The following is a 24917-nucleotide window of genomic DNA, read 5'->3' on the forward strand; positions in this document are numbered from 1 at the left end:
AAGAGGTTGGCCCACTTCCTCCCTTTATCTTGCAGCAAACCACCTCCGCACTATGGTGCATAGGCTGTGCAGGGCAGTGGTTGAGATCAAAATTTTTAAAGCCAGACTGCTTCTGTTCAGATACTGACTTTGCCCTTAGTAGCTATGAGATCTTGGGCAAGTTACTTAACCTCTGTTTTCTCATCTGTAAATTGGGGAAAATAATAGTGCTTTTTAGGGTTGTAAATCTGATTTAAAAAAAAAAAAGAAGGGCCCAAGGGAAAAAGAGGCCTATAGGCGAGTTTCTCCCTCAGCAAAGGGTAAAGCTGACACCAGTGTTTTCCTTGGCCCTGCAGGGTTTGGCTTGGCAGGAGGCAATGCCCAGGGTTCAGGCTCCAGACGCAGGCCTGGAGGCACCAGAGTGGTGTTGAAAGAGGTATGGATTTGGAGCCAGATATCCAGGTTCCAGCCTCGATTACTGTGTGACCCTGGGGAAGGTGCTGCCGCAAAGAGCTCCCAAAGCCTAAAAGGCGAGGAGCTGACGCCGGACCCCACCCCTGAGGCTAGCTTGAGCAAACACAAAAGAACCACAAACAGCACCGAAGCCCCAGGGGCGGGGTCGGAGGAGGACGCTGAGAATCGCTCTTGCGCGCCCAATCACAAATGACGTTCCGCCTGTTCCCCGCCCCCTAGGTGGGAGGACCCAATCAACGTCGAGAGCGTAGGCCCACTTATCGTGGGTCCTTGCTGCGGCTGTAGGGCGTTTAGGGCTGCTGGTCAGCTCTGGTCTAGACGCGCGGGGGTCTGCAAGGCGTGAGGCCGCTTTCCAACCTGGCTTCCCGGGATGTCGGTGGCCTTCGTGCCGGACTGGCTGAGAGGCAAGGCGGAAGTCAATCAGGAGACGATCCAGCGGGTGAGCTCTAATGCGGGCAGAGCGATCTTAGCAGAGATCCCGAAGTGCTACGGGTGCTGGAAGCTTCCTGGAGTGAGCAGCTGAGACTGGTGTGCCTAGGGTGACTTGCCGTCAGCTGGGAATGAAGTCAGCAGAGGCGCTGGGGCTGGAAATCCCGGCATTGGGGCGGGGGCGGGGGAAGGAGGCAGTTGTCCCCGCCGTCCTGATGTCGTGCTGCACTGACCCTTTGATCTTTCAGCTCCTGGAGGAGAATGATCAGTTGATCCGCTGTATTGTGGAATATCAGAACAAAGGCCGGGCGAATGAATGCGTCCAGTAAGTCCCCTCCCTATTCCCCTGACTAATGAGTTTGGCGGGGAAGCCAGTGTAGGAATACTGCAGCTGACCTGAACTAGGAGTCTTGAGTGATTGATCGCAGATGAGGCTCAGAGAGGTTACTTACCTGCCCAAGACCATACGGACAGTGCACTGTGAAGCTTGGAGTCAGACGTGGCTCCCTCTTCAAAACTTGAATTGTGCTCATTGCAAAGACTGCTTCACGTGAAGTCATGTCAGCCGATGACAGCAGGGATGGGGAGGAAAGCACTCGGAAAACTAGTGTCAGGAGATGATGAGAGTAGTGGCTGCTTTCTGGTCGTGGAACCCTGGCTCATACTTTTCTTGTAACACATGCAAAGACCAATAAAAGATTTCCAGGTTAAGACAGAGGTAAATTTGGCACAGTAATTTATTGTGCTGTCTAGCCATATGCCAAAATGAGAGAAAACAGCCTCTTTTCTAAATGTCGTTCCAGGAATTATGCCCCATTTATTACAGAAAAAAATTTTATTTCATTGTTACTGAAGCCATGCTTTTCCCACCCCCTAAAAAAGTAACCTGCAATCCCTCACTGAACAGCTCAGTGGAATAGTAGAGATATCCATCTTTGGGTAAGTCTTTACATTGGACACTGGCATTTGGTAATTTGCTTTTGTACAGTTTATAGTAAATACTCTCATTTTTCTATATGGAAAATAGTTGCAAAACACTCTATTTGGTGCAGTGATTCTCAAACTATGGGGCAAGAAAGTTATCAAAATCTCCTAATGGACCTTTTCACACTGCACAGTCCACGCTTCCTGCCCCCTAGCCTGATTTGTCTTCCTAGGTGGAGAGCTCTACCCCCTGATTGAGAATCGCTATTATAGTAAGTGTGCATTGATCATGGAAGTGTCTTGTCCCTTCTTTGAGTTTGTTCAAGATTTTTTTTTGGGGGGGTGCTGTGTGGCATGCGGGGTCTCAGTTCCCCGACCAGGGATCAAAACCGTGCCCCCTGCATCGGAAGCATCAAGTCCTAACCACTGGACCGCCAGGGAATTCCCGGTTCAAGATATTTTATAAGTAATACTGAGTACCAGGCACTGTTTCAGCCACTGGGGAATCAGTACCAAAACAGATACCAGCTCTGCTTTCATGGAACTTACCTTCTAGATTGTAGAATCATATAATTAGGCACATACTAATAAGCACTTCGAATAAGAATAAAGCAGGGTAAGTGGGGGGAAGAGTGCTAGTTTATACCCGGTATCTTTGATGTGACATTTGAGTAGACGCCTTAGGTGGGGGAGCAGCTATGCAGATACGTGAATCAGAGAGAGTATCAGGTGGAAAAGCCCCCAGGCTAGAGCGTGCTGGATATCTTCAAGTCATAGCAAGGAGGCCACTCTGGCCAGAACTCGGTGAGTAAAGGGAAAGTGGTAGGAGATGAGATCAGAGAGGGTAACTAGAGGCCCTGATCATGTAGGGCCTTATAGGCCATGAGGGCTTAGCTTTACTCATAATGAGATGGGAGCCTTTGGAGGGTTTTGAACAGAGGTATGACATGATCTTGACCTAAATTGTACAGTGATCACTCAGGCTGCTATGTGGATAATTAGAGTAGGGGTGCAAAGGTAGAGCAGGGAGACAGGTTAGGAGACTACTCCAGTAGTCCAAGCAAGAAGTGATAGTGGCTTGGCCTAGAGAGGTAGCTATGGAAGTGAGAAGTGAGAACAGGTAAGATTCTGGATATATTTTCCTTTAATATGTTAAATAAGAAGGTTGACAACACTGAGTGATCCAATCAGTGGATGAGCCATTCACTAGGGTGGATAAATTCTTTTCCAGTTTTTTGTTCATGTTCAGTAAAAGCAAACGTCTAATTTTTACCTGTTTTTTACCCATAGGTACCAGCATGTGTTACACAGAAATCTCATTTATTTGGCCACCATCGCAGACGCCAACCCAACCAGCGCCTCAAAAGCAATGGAATAATCTTCCAGTTGGCTGTTGTGAGGAGTAATCAAATGTAATCTATTTCCTAGGAAATGGAGGCAGGATCCTTACCAACTCAACTGCTTAGAAGGTGAATGGAACCTCTGTGGCTCGAAAATGCAAAGAAAGCTACTAAACTAACCATATTCTCAGAGAGAATAAATATTTATTTTAATAATTAAGCGGATTCGCTCAATTAAGTTGACTCCAGGTGTCCTCCTTCCTGAAATAAGTGTGTTTGGACATCAGGGGCATCTTCGAGTCTACCTTTTCAGTCTCAACCTGAAGAGGAAACTGAGCAGGTATTGGGCGAGACTCCCGACTGAGACCCTGCCAATGGACATGTAACTGTGTGTTCCCTCCTGCCAGTTTGCGGTTGTGGACCCCCTGACTGCTCTTTTCAGGTTGCTTTGAAATAAAGCTTGCCTTTCCACAAAAGACTGATATTGAGGTATAGGAATTTTCATGTAATAAGTTTTCCATTTGGTTTTTGAGAAAAAGTGTAGACTTAAAAATATAACACCATTATCATTGCTAACACAATTAATAGTAATTCTTAATTATTATCTAACATCTACTAATAGAAGATGTGATAGGGGAGGAAGAGTATCTTTTTCTTTCTATCCTTTTAAGGTTCTTGGCTAGGCCTCTATAACGAAAGACAGATTAATAAAAGAAAAGCATACAAATTTATTTAATATAAGTTTTATATGACATGGGAGCCTTCATAAGGAAATGAAGACCCAAAGAAGCAGTTAAACCTGAGCGTTTTTATAGTAAGTTTGATGAAAAGTAGAAAGTCATGGAAAAATGTTATAGGACATAAAGGTATGAGCTAAGTGTAGTAAACTGGAGGGAACTTAGTAAGGCCTTTTTGTTAAAAATCTGTGTCCCTCTGGATGTAGGGAGGACACTTCTAATATGAGGGTCTCATGACCTGTTTCATGGGAGAAGGTCTGAGAGTCCTTCCAGCATCTGCCATTTCTCAAATTGCTTCAGCTTAAAATATTCAGTATGCCAAGGTGCCATATTTTGGAGTAGCATGCCCTGAATTCCACGATGTTCAGTTTTCTTTTGTTCCCACAAAACGTGTTTTTGTTGACGTGTCTGAATCAGGATCCAAACAAGATTTACACCCTGCATTTTGTTGATGTCCCTTAAGTCTCTAAAAATACTTCACAGTTCCCTTTTCTTTTCTTTGCCATTTGTTGGAAAAACTAGGTCATTTGCTCTAAAATTTTTCACATTTCTGTTGTGTCCCTGTGGTGTCATTATATCTGTCCCACTAATCGCCCACTTTTCCTATAAACTGGTAGAGGCTCATTCAGACTCAGGTTCTAATATTTTTGGCAAGAATACATCATAGGAAGTGATAGGTGCTTGCTTTCGCGTCACATCAGGAAATAACCTACTTTGATTTATTATCAAGTTCCTGATAGCCTTTCACTTAAATTATGATCTACCCAGCTTTGATCTGTTACTTCCTCAGGGATTACATAATGGTGATTTTCTATTTTATTGTTCTTTTTGCCTCTATTAGCTTTGTTCTATAAGGAACCTTCCCTCTTTGAGACTTATCTGTTAAATGAGGCAAAGAGATTCTTGTGAACCCAAAATTAAAACCTCCTTTTGTTGGAGTCAAGGGTTGCAACCCAGGGAGGCTGTAACATGTAAACAGTGAAGAGGGACCTCATTTTGAGTCCCAGATCTAACACAACCTCTGAAAGTTCTGTTTCCTCAGCTCTAAAATGGGGATAATGAAAGTAGTATCCGCCTCCTCACGTTGCGAGGTGGAGATAATGCAGTTGAGAGCTGGGCACGTGGTAAACATCCAAGTGTGTTAGCTGTGTGTGTTAGCTGAAGGCTCTGGCCCTTTCTAGGCCTTCTCAAGTCTGGAAGGGAGCCTGCTCCCCCACCCATTCTGCCATCTGTAGGGTTCTAACCCATCCTTGGTCTCCTCCCTCCTCTACTATTCATGTGGTTCGTGCTCATACTCCATGCCAAGTAGGCTGCTCATGGGCCTAATCTGATCAGCAGATATGGTGGGTGCTGTGCAATGTATTTAGTTTTGAATTAGTTGCTAATATTTAAAAAACAAGAGGATTTCCTAGGAAAGCCTGGCTTTCTAGCAATGCTGGGTTACAGATCCATGTGGCAACCATCAGCTGGAGTGGGATGGCAGCTGCCCCCCTTTATTAGACAGCTTGAACACTTAAAAATCTGTTAAGAGGGTGGATCTCGGGACTTACCCGGCCATCTAGTGGTTAAGACTCTGCACGTCGACTGCAGGGGGTATGGGTTCGATCCCTGGTTGGGGAAATAAGATCCCACGTGCTGCATGACACGGCCAAAAAATTTTTAAAGAGGGTGGATCTCATGTTGTGTTCTTACCACAATAAAGTAAAACAAAAACAAACAAACAAACAAAGTAGAGAGTGGTTACCAGATCCTGGGTAGAGGGGAGAATGAGGAGTTATTGTTTAATTGGTACCAAGTTTTAGTTTAGTTTTTTTTAAATTTTTATTTATTTATTTTTGGCTGCTTTGGGTCCTCATTGCTGCGCGCAGGCTTCCTCTAGTTGCAGCGAGCGGGGGCTACTCTTCGTTGCGGTGTGCCGGCTTCTCATTGCGGTGGCTTCCCTTGTTGCGGAGCACGGACTCTAGGTGCTCAGGCTCCAGTAATTGTGGCACACGGGCTTCAGTAGTTGCGGCACGCAGGCTCAGTAGTTGTGGCTCGCAGGCTCTAGAGCACAGGCTCAGTAGGTGTGGTGCACGGGCTTAGTTGCTCCGTGGCATGTGGGATCTTCCCGGACCAGGGATCGAACCTGTTTCCCCTGCATTGGCAGGCGGATTCTTAACCACCACGCCACCAGGGAAGTCCCCAAAGTTTTAGTTTTACAAGATGAAAATTGTCTTATGGATAGATGGTGGTGATGGTTGCACAACAATGTGAATGTAGTTAACAGCCTCTGAACTGTAAGCTTAAAAACAGTTAAAAGATAATTTTATGTAAAGTATATTTTACAATTTTAAGAAAATAATGGAAAACAATTACAACCCAACAGTGTGGCACCAGCCTAAAGATACATCAGTGTAACAAATAGAGTCCAGAAATAGAATCGCACATGTGTGGTCACAAAGCCATGGTAATTCAATGGATAAAAGTCTTTTCAACAAATGGTGGTGGAACTACTGTATAGCCCTACGGGGAAAAGAATGAACCTCAACTTCTACCTGACCCCACATCCACAAATTCTAATAGATCATAGGCTTACACCTACGGTGTAAGGTTGGGCTACAAAACTTCTAAAGGAAAACACAGGAGAAAATCTTCTCGAGCTTGGGGTAGGCAGAGATTTCCTACACAAAGAAGGACAACCCATAAAAGAAAAAATTGATCAAGTGATTGAATCAAAAATTAAAAACTGCTTTGCACAAGCCACTTTCAAAACAATGAAAAGACAAGACGCAGATTGGGAGAAAATATTCGCACTTACATAAACCTAACAAGAGAGTTGTATTCAAAACATACATATATCATCTAACAACACGTTAGTATCCAGAACCCTTGCATTCTATAAGACGAAGAACGCGATTCAAATAAGGGCAAAGGTCTTGAACTGACACTTCACAAAAGAGGAAGAATGGCCTTGAACACAACTATACCAGTGACGCTGGCCCCAAAGCGGGGACGAACGCACAATTCAGCCTAAAGGCCTTTGAAGTGAGACAAATGGTCTAACGGGATAGTGTCATAACTACTCCTTGAGAAAAAGAAAACCAAAGCTCTGTCGCTTTACTACACGTCAACAACCTCATTCTCGCAACTGTTTCGCAGCTTCGGAAACAGCAAAGCCTCGCGGTATCTGCAAATACATAGACACGGCCCTGGAGAAAGGACCACAGAAAGTAGAGAGCACAGGCGCGTCCGGGGCTCCCAGATTGGGCGACTGATTCCAACATACAAGGGGGGAAAGGGGCGGGGCAAAACAGGGCCAGCTCAGGAATAGGAGCGCCGGGGCTGGAGGCTCTTCGAGCTCCAAGGCACGCCCACGTAAGCGCACCCCCTTCGGTTACCCACCGCCTTCAAGACCGTACTCTCGCGGTATTTGTCCCGACTCTCGCGGGGTTTAGCGTGGCACTGGAAGGCCGGGCCAGGGGGCGGGGGTGGTGGTCTGTTAGTGGCGTTGGTCTTCGGCCGTGGTGGCAGCGGTTTCTCCTCAGCTCACGGGGAGCATCTCAGGCTGGAGGCCAGCCAGGTGAAGAGCTAGCCTGCATGTGTGTGCGCGCTCCATGGGGGCCGGGAGGCCTGGGGTGAGAAGGAGCTGGTCTCGGCCTCGGGCGCTGTCGCACCAGGCCAGCGGGAGGTGACTGAGGCGCGGGCTCCGCCCTAACCCCGCGCCCTGACCGCTTTGCTCCCCGTCTCTCCCAGCTCTTGCCGCCGCCTCGGTCGCGATGGGGGCGCAGGACCGGCCGCAGTGTCACTTCGACATCGAGATCAACCGGGAGCCGGGTGAGCCGGGACACTGGGGAGCCCTGCGGGCCCTGGGCTTGCCTTGGGGAAGGGGAGGGGTCTACCTTCATCACCCCTCCCCCAAGCCTTTTTGGGAGCTGGTAGGCGCAGTCGCCACTCTTTTTTCTCCCGAGCGAAAGTCTGTGCAGAGGAGGGCGGCCCGGATACACGACTCCAATCCTAATCGGAATCCAGGCCTCACAGTCCCAAACTCCATGCCCCCCTGCATCCCCGGAATGAGTGTTCATGCCGTGCCTAGCGCCAAGAAAAGGGGTGCAATCCTTTGTGGACTTTGTCTCTCTCAGTGTCTCTAGGGGGCAAACACTCCCAATTTCGATTTCTGGTCTCTCACTCTGTACTGTGAGTTTTGGACTCGTATATTCTGTATTTCCTAATACTTGTACAGCATTAATAGGTTAACTCCGCTTTTATTTTTCCTTAAGTATCTTTAGCCAGAATTTTTTGGTTCGTAGGAAAATGACTTAGCACAAGTCTTGGGTGATAAACCAAAGCATTCAGTACCAACAGACTTGCAGCATGTGTGCGCTTAGCATTAATGTTTTGTTTTTAGGGAATCCAGCCATTCGTTAGTATATTTTGTTGAAAATAAAATATTTTCTTCTAGAGGGTAGTTGTTTCATTCTAAGTTACAGAGCGCGCGGGGTTCCAAACTGTTTTCTTACCTCTTTTTTAGTATCTGTGAGGGAAGTTTTAATTGGAGGCATATATACAGTCTTTTGTGCCAATCTTGTTGCAGCAGATTCTACGTGCTGCTGTTCTAGACTCTGAGGATATAGCAATGCATTAAACAAAGGTCTCTCTTCCTTGTAGTTTATATTCTATTGGAGAAAGGCAGGCAATAAACCAAAAAAAATTTTTTTTGTCTTGTAGGAGGGATACTATTTTATTTTATTTATTTATTTTATTTACTTATTTATTTGGTTGTGTCGGATCTTAGTTGCAGCTGGCGGGCTCCTTAGTTGTGGCATGCATGTGGGATCTAGTTCCCGGACCAGGGATTGAACCCCGGCCCCCTGCATTGGGAGCGCCACCAGGGAAGTCCCTAGGGATACTGTTTTAATAGGTTGGTCAGAAAAGGCCATTTTGAGAAGATGACATTTAAGCAGACCCGAAGGAGATGAGGAGGTGAGTCGTGTGGATATCTTTGAGAAGAGCATTCCTGGTAGAGGGAGTAGTTAATACAAAGGCCCTGAGGAGAGAGTGTACCTGCAAGTTTGAGGAACAGCAAGAAAAGCCCACGGGGGCTGGAGTAAAGGAGGCAGGTGAGAAGCAGGAAATGGGTAAAGGCCATAGTAAGAACTTTGACTCAGTGAGATAAGATATTGAAGGGTTTTGAGCAAAGGAATGATGTGGTCTTAGTAATTTTGTTGCATTCTCTCTTTTTCATACTTTGAGGCTTGTGGATCTTAATCCTTACTCTATAGTGAATCCACGTTTTGAATAACAGGGCTTATTTTTTTTTAAGAGTTAAAAATAGCAGACTCCTGGAAAGTGGAGGTCAAACAAAGGTTCTCTAGCCACGTAAAAGTACAGTACTCCTTTCCTCATATACGTTCATATCCTAGTTTTGAAAATGACTTTTCGTCATGAAACATCTCCAGAATATGTTTGGTAAATGTAAAATGAACTTCGGTCCCCAACACTGTAATACCGTTCTGGTAGAAGTGACTAGAACTCTTGAGAACACTGAATCATATAGAAAACAAGGAATGCTTACATTGTTCTCGGTTGAACCAGTTGATAATTGGCAATTTCATATGATTCAGTCTCATATATAATACTTCTCTAGCACTTTTCAGTACTTTTCAGTATATTATGTAAGTAGTAGATACTTGATTTTTACACAGCTTTTTTTAAGGATCACTTCAGTTGTTTGAAATGAGGTGTCCTGCTTTGCAGGATTTAAACATTAGTATGTATGTCATTGAGTACTTATTCAAGTAATACTCTTCTCCTATAGTTAATAATTCACTTGATATAAATATCAATATAAAGTAATATCTTTGATTTACTTTGATAAGCAGAGATCCTTTAAGAGTGGACATACTATCCACATTAATGAGATATCAAGCAGCACTGATAAAAATTGAGTTGAATACAACACAGTGTGTATTCTTTTGCATTACTATCAGTGGAAATTTGTGTATTTTTTTAGCAAACATGTGAATTAGACTTTTGAATAGTAAAGCCACCAAATGAATGCAAGTATATATTAGAAGAGGAAATGTCTTTAAATTATTTGAGTATAGTTATAGAACTCTTCATGTTGTTATTTCTCCTTGAGTGAGTTTTGGTAGTTGGTAGCTTTTAAGCAATTGGTCCATTTAATCTTAGTTGTCAAACAACATCGTTCCTTAATTTTGTGTCTGTGGGATCTGTAGTGGTATTGCCTTTATTCCTCATATTGATAATTTGTGCCTGTTGTCTTTTTTTCTTTGGCCAGTTTGGCTAGATGTTTATCAATTTTACTGTCATTTCAAAGAACCAGATTTTCGTTTCATTGATTTTTTTGTTTGTTTTGTTTTCTGTTTTCAATTTCATTGATTTCTGCTCTTTTTTTCTGATGCTTGCTTTGGCTTTATTTTGCTCTTTTTCTAGTTTCTTAAAGCAGAAACTTGGATTGTTGACTTGTGACCTTTCTTGACAAGTATTAGTATTTAATGCTATAAATTTACCTCTGTGAAGGACCCCACAAATTTTGTGTACCACACAAATTTTGATATATTGCTTATCCTCTTTCAGTTCAAAATATTTTCTAATTTCCCTTGCAGCTTAGTCTTTGACTCATGAATTATTTAGAAGTGTTTTAGTTTCTAAATACTTGGATATTTTGCAGTTGTCTTTCTAATAATGATTTCTAGTTTAATTGCATTATGGTCAGGGAACATACTTTGTAGGATCTCAGCTTTTTAAAATTTATTAAGGTCTGATATGTTCTATTTTGGTGAATTTCCCAGGTACACTTGAAAAGAATGTATATTGTGCTGTTTTTGTGTAGAGTGTTCTGTAAATGTCATTTAGATCCAGTTGGCTAATAGTGTTGTTCAGTTCGTCTATATCCTGGCTGATTTCCTGTCTTCTTCTTTTATTGATTACCAAGAGAGGAGTGTTGAAATCTCTAGTTATAATCGTGAGTTTATTTCTCCTTTCAGTTCTGTTAGGTTTTGCTCCATTTACTTTGAGGCTCATTTGTTAGGTGGATGCTTACACATTTAGGATTATGTCTTTTTTTTTTTTTTAATTTAATATTTATTTATTTATTTATTTCGGCTGTGCTGGGTCTTAGTTGCGGCACATGGGATCCTCGTTGCAGCAGGCAAACTCTTAGTTGCAGCATGCCTGCGGGATCTAGTTCCCTGATCAGGGATTGAACCTGGGTCCCCTGCATTGGGAGCACAGAGTCTTACCCACTGGGCCACCAGGGAAGTCCCAGGATTGTTATGTCTTCTTAATGTATTAACTCGCTTATCGTTATGTAATGACCCTTTTTATTCCTGGTAATTTTCCTTGCTCCATAGTCTACTTTGTCCAATGTGAATACAGCTACTGCAGCTTTTTATTAGTGTTTACATGGTATGTCATTTTCTACCTTTTATTTATTTATTTATTTATGGCTGAGTTGGGTCTTTGTTGCTGGGCGCGGGCTTTCTCTAGTTGCAGCGCGTTGGGGCTACTCTTCGTTGCGGTGCGCGGGCTTCTCATTGTGGTGGCTTCTCGTTGTGGAGCATGGGCTCTAGGTGCGTAGGCTTCAGTGGTTGTGGCACACGGGTTCAGTAGTTGTGGCTCGTGGGGTCTAGAGCGCAGGCTAGTAGTTGTGGCGCACAGGCTTAGTTGCTCCGTGGCATGTGGGATCTTCCCAGACCAGGGCTCGAACCCGTGTCCCCTGCATTGGCAGGCAGATTCTTAACCGCTGTGCTACCAGGGAAGCCATCATTTTCTACTTTTAACCTACTTATATCGTTATATTTAAAGTGGGTTTCTTGGAGATAGCAAATCAATGGGTCTTGGTTTTTAATCCATTTTCACATTCTCTGTCTTTTAATCAGTATATTTAGACTATTTACACTTAATATAATTGTTATGTTTGGATTTGTCTCTTTAATAATTGTTTTTACTTCCTCTGTTTTTATTCTGTTCTCTTTTTTGCCTTTTGGATTATTTGAATTAGTATTTTTTAAATTTTCGATTGAATTTTTAGAGCTATCTGTATAGTTTTTTTAGTGGTTACTCTAAAGATTACAGTATGTATGCTTGGCTCTTTACAGTGTACTTAGAATTAATATTTTACCACTTCAAGAGAACTGTTAAAACCATCCCACATATAGCATCCTTTACCTCTCACCTTATGTTGTACTTGTCCTATGTATTACATCTACAAACACTGAAAACTTGCTTTCAAATGTCACACATTTTTTTTAAAATTTTTATTTATTTATGGCTGTGTTGGGTCTTCATTTCTGTACGAGGGCTTTCTCCATTTGTGGCAAGCGGGGGCCACTCTTCATCGCGGTGCGCAGGCCTCTCACTATTGTGGCCTCTCTTCTTGCGGAGCACAGGCTCCAGACGCGCAGGCTCAGTAATTGTGGCTCACGGGCCCAGTTGCTCCGTGGCATGTGGGATCTTCCCAGACCAGGGCTCGAACCCGTGTCCCCTGCATTGGCAGGCAGATTCTCAACCACTGCGCCACCAGGGAAGCCCTGTCAGACATATTTTAAATAACTTAAGAGGAGAAAAAAAATAGTCTTATCGTTACCCTTTCTGTTACTGTTTGTTCTTTTTTGAAGTCTGAAGTTCCTCTGGTAGCATTTCCCTTCCACATGAAGAATTTGCTTTAAGTATTTCTTCAGAGCAGAACTTCTGGCAACAAATTCTCTTTGTTTTCCTTCAACTGCAAATTTTATTTTGCCTTTATTCTTGAAAAATATTTTCACTATATATAGAATTTTGGGTTAGTAGTTATTTTCTTTTAACACTTGAAAAATGTTCCACTCCCCTCTGGTCTGTATGGTTTCTGATAAGAAATCTATAGTGATTCAAACTGTTGCTCCCCCAAATGTAAATGTATTGTTCTTGTCTGGCTACTTTCAACATTTATCTTGTCTTTAGATTTCAGCAGTTTTATTGTAGTGTGAATTTCTTTGTGTTTATTTTCTTTGGGGTTTGCTGATCTTCTTGAATCTGTGTCTGTCCTTTGCCAAATTTAGGGAGTTTTCAGCTGTTATTTCTTCAAATATGTTTTCTGTCCAACACTATTTCCTCTCTTTCTGGTACTTTGATGACACAAATATCAGAGGTTTGATACTACCCCACAGGTCCCTGAGGCTCTGTTTATTTATTTTTTCCATCTTTTTTTTCCGTTTTTCAGATTGGATAATTTCTATTAACTGGTCTTTGAGTTCACTTTTTTTTTTTTCGAGTTCACTTTTTCCTCTGTCATCTCTGTCCTCCTTTTGAGCCCACCCAGTGAATCTTTAATTTTGGTTATTATACTTTTTCATTTTAAAATTTCCTTTTGGTTTTGCTTGTGGCTTTCTATTTTTCCAGTCATTTTAAGACTGTTTGTCCTTACTTAGTGGAGTATGGTTGTAATGGCTGCTTTAAAGTCTTTGTCTAATAATTTCAACATCTGTATCATCACGGAGTTGCTGTCTTTGATTGTCTTCTTTTCCCTTATGAGATACGAGATTTTCTTGGTTCTTTAAATGTCGATAAATGCTGGATTGTATCCTGGACATTTTGTATGTTATGTTATATGACCCTGGATCTAGTTTAAATCCTGGGGAGAATATGGACTTGTGTTGTTGATGATGATGATGTTATAGCAAACAGTCAACCCAGTTAGGTTCAGCCTGCAAGTTCCCACCCACCTTCTGCTTTTTAGTGTCAGATCCATGCATAGTTCATGGATAAGCCCAGGAATTCATGTACGACTTAATGGGATTGTTTTTTGAGCTCCCTCTTTTTTGAGATCTCCCCAACACATTCTGGCCCTTAGGGACTCCCTTTTTTGGTCATCTGGCTAGAAAGCAAGGGTTTTAGTTTCCCTGTTCTGCCATGTGCTTCCCATGACTGTGTCTGTCTCTGCCTCTGAGGGTAAGTGGCAACAGGATAGGGAGTAAAATGCAACAGGAATTCTTCCTAAGCTCTTGGGACCACAGTTCCTCTAGTCAGAGAGAAGGGTTCCCCTCCCTTGGAGTTTTATATGCTTGCCCAGTCACCACTGCTCTCACTGCTGCTGCCACTGCAGAATTCCTTAGGAGCTGGGACAAGAGAGTATGGAAAAAATACACCAAAAAAATGACATTTCCCCTATTCACTCTGATCTGTTGGGGCCCCCTTTCTAGAAATAGAGGGCTTTTCTTAGAGCTCTTTCTCTCTGTACCCAGTGGGCAGTTCCAGGTTTCAGATTGCTTTTGATTCCAGGCCAAGAGATATGGTAGGAAAAACAAAAACAAAATTCATTGCCAACTTGGTGGGCTTTTGTGTTCTGATGTCCTTCCCCAATGCCTACTACCATTTATTTTTCAGTCCTTAGGTAATTGTTCCATGCTTTCTGTCCAAGGTTGTTTAGGTGCATTCAATAAGAAAGATAGGGCAGGGTATATTTACTCCATCTTGACTGAACCTAGAATTCCTTATAAATTTTTTAAAGGTCCTAACTAGTAGAAATTAGCCAATCCTTTTTCATCGTCTTTACAAATAAATTCATGTTTTCTGAAAGTATTAGCTTTTTGTGTGAAATATGATACCTAGTTTGGAAGTATAGATATGAAATTCTCATTGACAACTTTATTTTTCTGACAGGTAGGCCCACCCTTCTTTGGTTAAATGTTACTTCTCTCTATGGCTGTTAGTGGTTGGTTAAACTGAGTACCTTCCAGGGCAGACATGAAATAGGAATCTTGTTTTTCCTTCTTTGGTGCGTCAGAAACTTGCCTTTTACTTGCCTTATTCAGATCTTGTATCAAGAAATGGAGCACTGGAGCCCAGGGGACCAGGTTTTAGATATCTGTTGCAAACTGATTTAAGCCAGTTTAGTTAAGAATGGCTATTAAGTTCTTTTTAGAGTATATCGGGGAGTCTCCGATAAGTTAGGTGATGGCTATAGATTGCCTTTGTCACAACCTTGCTACCAGGGCACAGTGAAAGCAAGTCTCATTTGCCACATGTAGACGTTGGCAAGCAAGTATGCACACAAGTAAGTCATATAACCAGTTCTGTAAGTTGAATGACGTTCCAGTTCTGTCCTTTTCAGTGCTCCAAACACTCTTTATGTGAAAGATTTCTGGTCTTGAAAATTGTCACACGAATCTTTTAGTGTTCTGCACCAGAATCCTCCAAAATCTTGACTAGACCCAGGACCTTTTTGGTGGACCCAGCCTTAGGTTCCACTCCAAAGGGTGACTCCAGATTTATATGTCCTGTTAATGGAAGGGTATGGATTATCTCCAAATGTTTTTATTCAGTCTGTATGTTCCAAACATCACTAATTTACCAATAAGAACCTGTTCCTAACATTCATCTTGCTAATTACAAGGCCTCTGTTTGATTAGAAATAAAGATAGCAAAAGCAATATTAGAAGCCACCTCTGGAGTACGGCCTTTGATTTATCACCCCTGAAGGGTGTTTCTTTCTTAGAGGCCTAAGGTATAGTTTTAAAACTCATCTGATTACTTTATATGAGAATGTCTATGTAAGGTATTTTAAAATTAATTATAGTTGTAATATACTACATTATAGTAGTATAATGGTGTAGACCTTTTGTTTTCAAACCGCGAGATGGTGTCATGAGGCCAGGAGGAGTCAAACCCCCATTTTTTTCACTCCCATTCTGTTTGTATCCAGTACGGTTTTCCAAAGGCTGCATGGCATATGATGACACAACAGATTGAATGCAGAAGCAGATAGGAAAATCTAACTATCTTCTATTACACTAGACATTAATGAGATTTGCAAAAATGTAAAACAATGACACTCATTAAATTTTTTGTTCATTTTTGAAAATGTAAATTATTTAAAATAACCCATATTAAAAAGTCTTTAAGGTTCTCAGGAATTGTTTAGAGTATAGAGAGATTCTGAGACCAAAAAGTTTGAGAACTGCTCTTATAGACACATGCTTTCATAGAACTCAAGCATTGGGCTTTATCTGCAGATGTTTTAAACTTTTTGTTTGGATATAATTTCACATTTATAAGAAGTTGAAAAATAAAAATAGGAAAAAGAATGCCCATCTATTCTTTACCCAGATTCACCTATTTACATTTTATACCATTTGCTTTATTAATCTCTCTCTTTCTCTCTCTCTACACACACAATTTTTTCTGAACCATTTGCGGTTCACCCACATCATGGCTCTTTACTCCTAAATACTTGTGTATATTTGTTAAGAATAGGGATATTCATTAAAAGAGTCTTAAGAAACATTAAAAAAATTTTTAAGAAAGAAAAGAATAGGGATATTCTCCTACATAACTACAATGCAGTTACCAACTTCATAAATTTACATTGATATAATACTTTAATCTACTGTCTCTGTATTCCATTTTTGTCAGTTAGCCTAAAAAGTCAATTATAACATTTTTTCCCCTCCAGTACAAAATCCAGTCTGGCATCAGATATTACATTCAGCTGTCATGTCTCTTTATCCTTCTTTTTCATAGCCTTTTTTTTGGTCTCTATGACATTGACATTTTAGAGGAATACAGCTCCTTCCCTTTTTATTTTTTAAAATTTATTTATTTATTTACTTTTGGCTGCATTGGGTCTTTGTTGCTGCAGGCGGGCTTTCTCTAGTTGCATCGAACGGGGGCTACTCTTCGTTGCAGTGTGCGGGCTTCTCATTGTGGTGGCTTCTTTTGTTGCGGAGCACAGGCTTGGGGCGTGCGGGCTTCAGTAGTTGTGGCTCACGGGCTCTAGAGCACAGCCTCAGCAGTTGTGGCGCACGGGCTTAGTTGCTCCGCGGCAGGTGGGATCTTCCCGGACCAGGGGTTGAATCCGTGTTCCCTGCATTGGCAGGCGGATTCTTAACCACTGTGCCACCAGGGAAGTCCCCCCCCTTCCCTTTTTAAATAGAACATTACTTACTTTGTATTTGTCAGAGGCTTAAAGTTGGTTTTCCAAAGTGATAACCAAAGTGTTTCTTTAAAGGAATGCTTCACTTTAGAATTTTGCTTTATGTGGGCCTCAGAGCAATATTATAAAACCCTGGCAAGTTATCAAAATAGATAAAATGGGGATATCATTGAAATGGGTGTTTTAACTTTACTGCTCAAGGTTCACGTGAATTGAAGAAACTGAACAAAAAATGTATTCTTAGTAGGACTTCCCTGGTGGCGCAGTGGTTAAGAATCCGCCTGCCAATGCAGGGGACACGGGTTCAAACCCTGGTCCAGGAAGATCCCACATGCCGCAGAGCAACTAAGCCCGTGTGCCACAACTGCTGAGCCTGCGCTCTAGGGCCCGCGAGCCGCAACTACTGAAGCCCACGCACCTAGAGCCCATGCTCTGCAACAAGAGAAGCCACCGCAATGAGAAGCCCACGCACCGCAACAAAGGGTAACCCCTGCTCGCTGCAACCAGAGAAAGCCCACACGAAGCAACAAAGACCCAACGCAGCCAAAAATAAATAAATAAATTTATTTTTTTAAAAAGTGTATTCTTAGTAAACATTGTAAAGTATTTGGAACTGAAACCGAGAAATAAGTTTTAAGTAAAGAGGAAGACAAATGTTTGAGTACTGCTTATGACCTTGGGCAAGCCACTTGACCTCTTTGTAAATGGAAATACTATAGAGTTTTGTTATTGTGGTTCTAAAGATAGCAGTACAGTGAAATTTGCTTGTATTCAAAATTACCCTTTAAACTTTAGACTCACACTCAAGATAGCTTATACTTTGAGATAGAACGAGCATATGAGATCTGATTTGTGCTGAGGGAACAGGAGAAATGAATCTCCCATCTCAAGAACACCCTGGGTCATAAGCTCATGAATACAGTGACTGGATGCAGTGGTCTGCACTATTTAAATGATTTCTCCCCTTTTTATACACTCATAAATTAATAGGACTTCAGTGCAATAGTGCCTGCATAATAAGGTTCTTGGAAAGTAATTAAATAATACAACCACCTGTCTTACAGATTGTGTTTTTGTAAAATGAATTTATTCTAATGGATAGATTAATTAAGGAGCAATACCGTTTGTGTTGTGACACAATTAGATAACAAGGTGGGGAACTAGTGACGTGGAAGAGAAGAACTGTGAACAGCACTGCTATTCTGAGTTATTCTTGTTGTCCTAATAGTAATTTGAAAGACCACAAGAAGGGTTATGCTAATGATAGTGCTGAGGAAGGCCAGAGTGAGGTGTGATCAATTGTAGGGTTTCCTCAATGATGTTTAAGTTTTATGACATGTTCTTATAACTAAAAACATGCCTTTATTATTGATACTCTTAAGGAAAACAGTCATTTTTACTATGACCTGAAATTCCCTTGTCCCCAACCCCTATTGTCCCATGGAAACAGTTGTCTTTATATGTGATATTTTGGATAATGCAATGTTTCTTTCAGTTCTCTCGTTATTGCAGAGCTGCCTGTATTTGTAAAGAACCTAGCACAGTATCTGACACACTTTTTTTAAAGTTGCTTTAATTAGTGCACATGCATGAGCATGAGCTCGAGCACTGAGCTCATGTTCAATTTTAGGGAAAAGTCTTGTTTCCATTTCTGTAAGCAAGAGTGTGCTCCCCACCCCTTTTTCTCCTTATTTTTTTAGAAGTAGGGCCCAGAGAATCCCAGTAATAACACCAGGCCTGGTTGAAAGGCCATGAAGGCAAATTCATATGGATTTTTATGGGGACTTTGAGAGAAGAAAGTTCACTTCTTAGCCCTGTCCTTCTCCTTTTCTTTCTTTGCCTCAAAATGCCAAGTGAAATATACAAAGATTTTTCCTTTTCTACCTTTAACATAAGATGGCTGTTCCTTTTCTAATTCTCACCTCCTACCCCTGTTTGAGTCCCTGTGCTTTTCTGTTATTTTTCTACCTTTGTTGGTACTCATCTGTCAGTGTTGTTGCAAAGGAAATTCTGACATTGGTGGATGAACTAGCTGTCCAGTATGATATTTTACAGTTCTGATATGTACATCATTTACTTTAGAGCCTTTAGCAGTGTTTTTAACCTTGCACCATGGTATTGAGCCCAAAACAGTTTGGTTTTGTTCAGTTTTTTTCTTTTGCTCTTAAAAACACAATGCCATGGAAAAGACAAAACCTCTGCTCTAACCCCTGCCCCATGAGAATGAGAGGTCAGTAGAAATTTCTCTTCTTCATCACGTTAGAGGGTAAGATATTAGAGATGAGCATTTTTTTTAAAATCATTGTAGTTAGATATCCCTCTCTGAATATTAGACCTGGAAATATAATCACATTTAACTGTTTTCATATGTATTGTACCACTAGAGTGTTCATAACTACTAATCATCTGTAAAGGAGAAACTAAAAATATTTGAAACTTTCATCAGTTTTCACTTGGATGCATTAAAGATTTTTTTAAAAAACCCTTGAGGGACTTCCCTGGTGGCGCAGTGGATAAGACTCCGTGCTCCCAATGCGGGGGTCCCGGGATCAATCCTTGGTCAGGGAACTAGATCCCACATGCAACTAAGAGTTCACATGCCACAACTAAGGAGCCCGCCTGCCGCAATTAAGGAGCCCACGTGCTGCAACTACGGAGCCCGCCTGCTGCAACTAAGACCAGGTGCAACCAAATAATAAATAAATTAGTTTTTTAAAAAAAGCAAAAAAACCCCTTGATATTGAAGTTACTTCCTAAAAGAAAAGGCGAAGTTTCAGTTTTGATTATATCTTTTATTCTGAAAATTAACTATCTTAAAGGGATTCCAAAGATCTAAGTATGTTCTAGTTTGCAAAGCTAGATGATTTTGAACTTGACACCCACCTAGCCAGCCATTTCTTAGGGATTTATGAAGAGTGATGGAAATACTTTTATCACACTGGTAAAATAGTTCCATGTAAATACAAAGAGTAGTATTTAATATTACTGATATTACATGCAATTTTTAAAATTCTGAAATGATTTTAGATACATTGCTGTCCTCCTTTTTACTTTCTTTTCTTACCTTTTTCTTCATTCCTTTAGATATCAAGATCAGCTAGAAGGTTTTGAAATTGCTTTAAAATTTGGTTCCAGCACTCCATTTGGCACTGTTGACTTGGGAAAGTCTCCTTATATGATTCCATCTCCCACTTTTTATCCTTTAAGGCTGTCTCTTATGCAGTAGCTTTTTTTTTTTTTTTTTTTAATTTTTATTTATTTATTTATTTATTTTTTATTTTTTTAAGAAATTCACGGTCAGTTATTTATTTATTTATTTATTTATTTATTTATTTATTTATGACTGTGTTGAGTCTTCTTTTCTGTGCGAGGGCTTTCTCTAGTTGCGGCAAGTGGGGACCACTCTTCATCGCGGTGCGCGGGCCTCTCACCATCGCGGCCTCTCTTGTTGCGGAGCACAGGCTCCAGACGCGCAGGCTCGGTAATTGTGGCTCACGGGCCCAGTTGCTCCGCGGCATGTGGGATCTTCCCAGACCAGGGCTTGAACCCGTGTCCCCTGCATTGGCAGGCAGATTCTCAACCACTGCGCCACCAGGGAAGCCCCTATGCAGTAGCTTTGTTTTGTCCTCAGAGGAACTGACTGACATGGCCAGGAATAAATTAAAATCATAGTGTTACACAGTAAATCATTCTGTGTCTGTACTGCAAATGACTTATGCTTGGTCCACAGTTAATTTTGATTTATTCCACAAGTCTCCTTGAGTATATCCAAATGTTCATAATGGAAAAGATTTTGTAGAATAAAGGGAAAGGGAACTCAAGAAAGTGATTATAAATCAAAATTCCATTTCTTATTTTATTGAGACACTTTCAGGAGGTATGCAAAGTCAAAACCATTTTTAGAATAATGTAATTTGCCTCTTGCACTCTCATTCACAAGTCGAGTTTTCCAGAGATTACACAATATGTGATGATGTCACCACTCTGACAGCTGATGGAATGTGTGCTTGTGTATTCTTGTTTTTTGAAAGTTTCTGAGTTTTAATTTATAATACAGTGAATAGCAATAAATATAACCACATTTTAAAAGCTTAATCATTTTTAAGAGTTTAAAGGAGGGACTTCCCTGGTGGTGCAATGGTTGAGAATCCACCTGCCAATGCAGGGAACACAGGTTCGATCCCTGGTCCAGCAAATTCCCACATGCCGCGGAGCAACTAAACCTGTGTGCCACAACTACTGAGCCCGCGTGCTGCAACTACTGAAACCCATGTGCCTAAAGCCTGTGCTCCACAACAAGCGAAGCCACCACAGTGAGAAGCCCGTGTGCCGCAACGAAGCGTAGCCCCTGCTCGCCGCAACTAGAGAAAGCCCATGCGCAGCAACGAAGACCCAATGCAGCCAAAAAGATAAAAATAAGAAAAATAAAAAATAAAATTAAATAAACTAAAAAAATTAAAAGTTTTAAAAAATAAAGAAAGGAAAAATAGTATAAAGGAGTCTTGAGACCAAAAGGTTTGTGAAACACTTCTCTATTGGCATAGTTAAATCGAATTTTCAGACTTGCTCCTTCTCATTTCCTGTTTATTGTAGGGTTGTTTGTTTGTTGGTTAGTTTTTAGGAACCATACCTATTCTCTTTCTACTCTCTCAGGAATAGAATGTGAGTTTTAGTTGTGAGTGGCAGTTCAGGAAGTTGTCTGTAAACAGTTTTTTCATAAAGGTAAAAAGCTGATGTAGAGGACAGAACTTTCTTCTAACAGTACTGGCCGGAATGACTATCTTATGATATGATGTTCTCATCACTGGAGGGGTTCAAGCATAAATCAGACAACTATTACCAAGAGTATTTTTTTTTCCTTGGCTGTGTCGGGTCTTAGTTGTGGCACTCGGGATCTTCGTTGAGGCACGTGGGATCTTTCGTTGCGGCGCGCAGTGTCTTCATTGCAGCTCTCGGGCTTCTCTCTAGTTACGGCGGGCGGGTTTTTTCTCTCTAGTTGTGGTGTGCGGGCTCCAGAGTCCATGGGCTCTGTAGTTTGCGGCACGCGGGCTCTCTGGTTGAGCTGCGCGAGCTCAGTAGTTGTAGCGCGCGGGCTTAGTTGCCCTACGGCATGTGGGATCTTAGTTCCCAGGGATCGAACCCGCGTCCCCTGCATTGGAAGGCGGATTCTTTACCACTGGACCACCAGGGAAGTCCTTCGAGAGTATTTTTAAAGAAGATTAATAGTTCAGGTAGGAGATACACTATAAGGAATCTAATAATATAAGGTCCCTTTAAAAGACACTTAAAATCCTACAGTTTTAGGGCTGAAATCAGTTTGGTTGCATGTGAATCCTAATGCTAATAGAGTGGGGTTCTTGTTAGTTGGTATTGCCTAGTTAAATTCTTTCCTGTTGAATCTCTTAAAAAATTAAAATGAATTACAAAAATGGGCTCTTTGTTAATTCTATTTATTTCTCTCATATAAAATATGATATATTTAATCAACTTGCTTACCGTTTTTTCATGTGTTTTATTTCAGTTGGTCGCATTATGTTTCAGCTCTTTTCAGATATATGTCCAAAAACTTGCAAAAACTTCCTTTGCCTATGCTCAGGTAAATGAATTATTAAATTATTTCCAATGAGAAGTCCTGGCTTACAGTTTTACCTTGCTTAACAGAGTAGATATTTTCCTTAAAAAGTAATGATCTGTGAAATGAGTTTAGCAAATAAAAAATATTATTTTCACTGATATGATGTTAGGGAAGCATTTCTTAAAGGGAAGAGAGGAGAAAGAAATGGTCTCAGAAATGAAAAAGGAAGTACCACCATATGTAATGAAATCTTTATCCATTGTAGTTTATAAAATAATAGTATATTCAAAACTGACTTATTTTGGTAGAATTTTACAGATTTTAGTACTTTGAACAAATTTAGCATTCCAGATTTCACAAGAAATTTAAGATTAGAAAATAGAGAAGCAGAACATAATGAGATTGTTCTTTGTTACATGTAATAGGATTTATATTTTTAAAAAGTAGAAAAAATAGGAAAAACATTTGTTACTTATCTCTTACAGTGCCCAGCACGAGGGATTTGACAAAGGATTAATTGCATGGTGCTTTCCATGGAAGGATATGTTTGTAGCTAAACTTCATTTCTTTTTTTTTCCAGGGGAGAAAGGCCTTGGGAAAACAACTGGGAAGAAGTTATGTTATAAAGGTTCTACATTCCATCGTGTGGTTAAAAACTTTATGATTCAGGGTGGGGACTTCAGTGAAGGTAGAGCTAAAAGTTATGCTCTTAATAACTCTATCAGTTTCTAAAGCATCTCATTATTACTTTTAATTGTAAATATAGTGTCACAGTATGATGTAAATATTAGGTGGTCAGTGAATAGTTGTTGGATGAATGAATGTTGTAGGCCAAGAATGTATAAAAAGCAAAATACTAAGACTTTTTTTTGTTTGTTTTTATGCAGTTTTAATACAGTTACTTGGTGAATACGCTACAGTGAATGCCAAAGTACTGTTCAATTGTTTTTATTCTTTTAGAATTTTGTTGGTGTGATTGCTGTTTGAAATAAGTGGGTTATGGAGAGAATTTTTTAAATAGTTTTTATTATAATGGGATTGGATTTATAGTTTAAAACTGAGGTTAATTGAGGAGTCTTAGAATTTTTATCATCTGCAGTAATTACTCCTTCAGCAAATTGAAACCATAAAAAGTAATTTATGTGTATTAGTATATTTTTAGTTTTCATTATTGTTTAATGTAGCTCATTATTTTCAGGTAATGGAAAAGGTGGAGAATCAATTTATGGTGGATATTTTAAAGGTAAGGCTTAATATTTTATGGTCTTTTGTCTCAGTTCTGATATTAAAGCAAGTTTGATCATGTACTTTTAATGAGAAAAGGTTTACTTATAGTTCACTTTTTGCATGAAACTAATGCTGCATGAAAATACTTTATTTGCATGAACTTGGGGATAAATTACATTGTAATATATAACTTAATTGACAAGATTAATTAAGGCTAACTTTATGGTTAAACATGACTTTCAGCATGGAGGTTAGGCAACTATATACATGAAAACTCCTATCTTCCTGCCTAAAACTGTCAACATATTCTTTTGTTTATAGAGAATGTGGTCTTTTGCAAAATGAAAAGGTAAGAGAACGAAGCTCAGTAACACAAACTCCAACTCTGTTCCCTTGCACCCTTCCTAATAAATTTATGGACAGTCTGGGTCAGGTTGTGGCTGGATTTCTTATATTGCTTGAAGACTTGGAAAATTCTGTATACTGTTTCATACATGCATCTGTATCTTCTTTTCTTTTCCCAATGGGTTATTATTTCCACATCAGGGAAAAGAATCTAGTTAATGTTTATTTTCTCTAAACCAAGCAATTTCTTTGAATAAAATTTGGTATTTCTTCCTTTCTCAAAGGTTTGTATGTTTTCTTTTGTATACTAGAGCTATATGATTGTGTTTTTTTCCTACAGTAGTATTTGCATAAATCTAACTATTGCACTTGCCCCAAAAAGCCTTAGAAAAGTCAGTTGCGGAAATTTATAATGGGATCCAATATTACTAGGTTTTAATGCCATGATAGCTTCAGTGTTATAATAGTCTTTTATATTTCTTTTGGGGGAAAATGGATTACTACTTTTTCAGAAGCCTGTTCCCAAGGTAATCTTTTTTTTTAAAGTTTTCTATGTTTCTGTTTGTTTTAAAGAAAGATTTGTTTGTATGAGTGTTAAAAGGAAATTTAAATTAGTTTTCAGGATATTTCTGCTGGAATTAAATCCATCTCTAAGTGATCTTTATGACAGAGTTTTTCCTTTGAACTAGTAGGAAACAGCTCTTTAGCTGGTTCTATTAGCATGTAACAATTTGAAACTACTGCTGTAGGCCACTGTAATGTGGTTGTTCCCTGTGGCAGATATTTGTATATCTAAAAATTGTATTTTGCCATTTAAATTTTTGTATTTACAGGACTTGCTTCCTTAGATAATTTTTGATCCTATTGATTAGAAAGAATCTACATAACTTAATTTAATTTAGGCATGTCCCTACAACTTAACTTACTGTAATATTGTGGTTTTTGGTTTCATAGTCTAGCATCAATTGAATTGAGTA

The 24917-nt window shown here is 40.3% G+C and overlaps 2 protein-coding genes across 12 annotated transcripts in view; both read left to right on the top strand.

The window, feature by feature from the left end:
- The first annotated feature begins 672 nt into the window (after positions 1-672).
- On the top strand, positions 673-3366 carry SS18L2 (SS18 like 2). Its single transcript, XM_068558077.1, has 3 exons — positions 673-892; positions 1131-1207; positions 3097-3366. The coding sequence occupies exons 1-3, from the start codon at positions 824-826 to the stop codon at positions 3182-3184; spliced, it is 234 nt and encodes a 77-aa protein (XP_068414178.1). The 5' UTR covers positions 673-823; the 3' UTR covers positions 3185-3366.
- Positions 3367-7356: 3990 nt separating this feature from the next.
- The window catches only part of NKTR (natural killer cell triggering receptor), a 48143-nt gene continuing 30582 nt past the window's right edge, over positions 7357-24917 (top strand). For 3 of the 11 annotated variants that reach the window (XM_068557509.1, XM_068557510.1, XM_068557515.1), the window contains exons 1-5: positions 7357-7442; positions 7616-7696; positions 22315-22389; positions 22949-23056; positions 23567-23611. In XM_068557509.1, the coding sequence (XP_068413610.1) occupies positions 7639-7696; positions 22315-22389; positions 22949-23056; positions 23567-23611 (286 nt within the window). In that variant the 5' untranslated portion in view covers positions 7357-7442; positions 7616-7638. The other 8 variants (XM_068557506.1, XM_068557508.1, XR_011075639.1 and 5 more) reach the window with 7 other exon arrangements.

Source organism: Eschrichtius robustus, chromosome 12, assembly GCF_028021215.1.
Source record: "Eschrichtius robustus isolate mEscRob2 chromosome 12, mEscRob2.pri, whole genome shotgun sequence".
NCBI lineage: Eukaryota > Metazoa > Chordata > Mammalia > Artiodactyla > Eschrichtiidae > Eschrichtius > Eschrichtius robustus.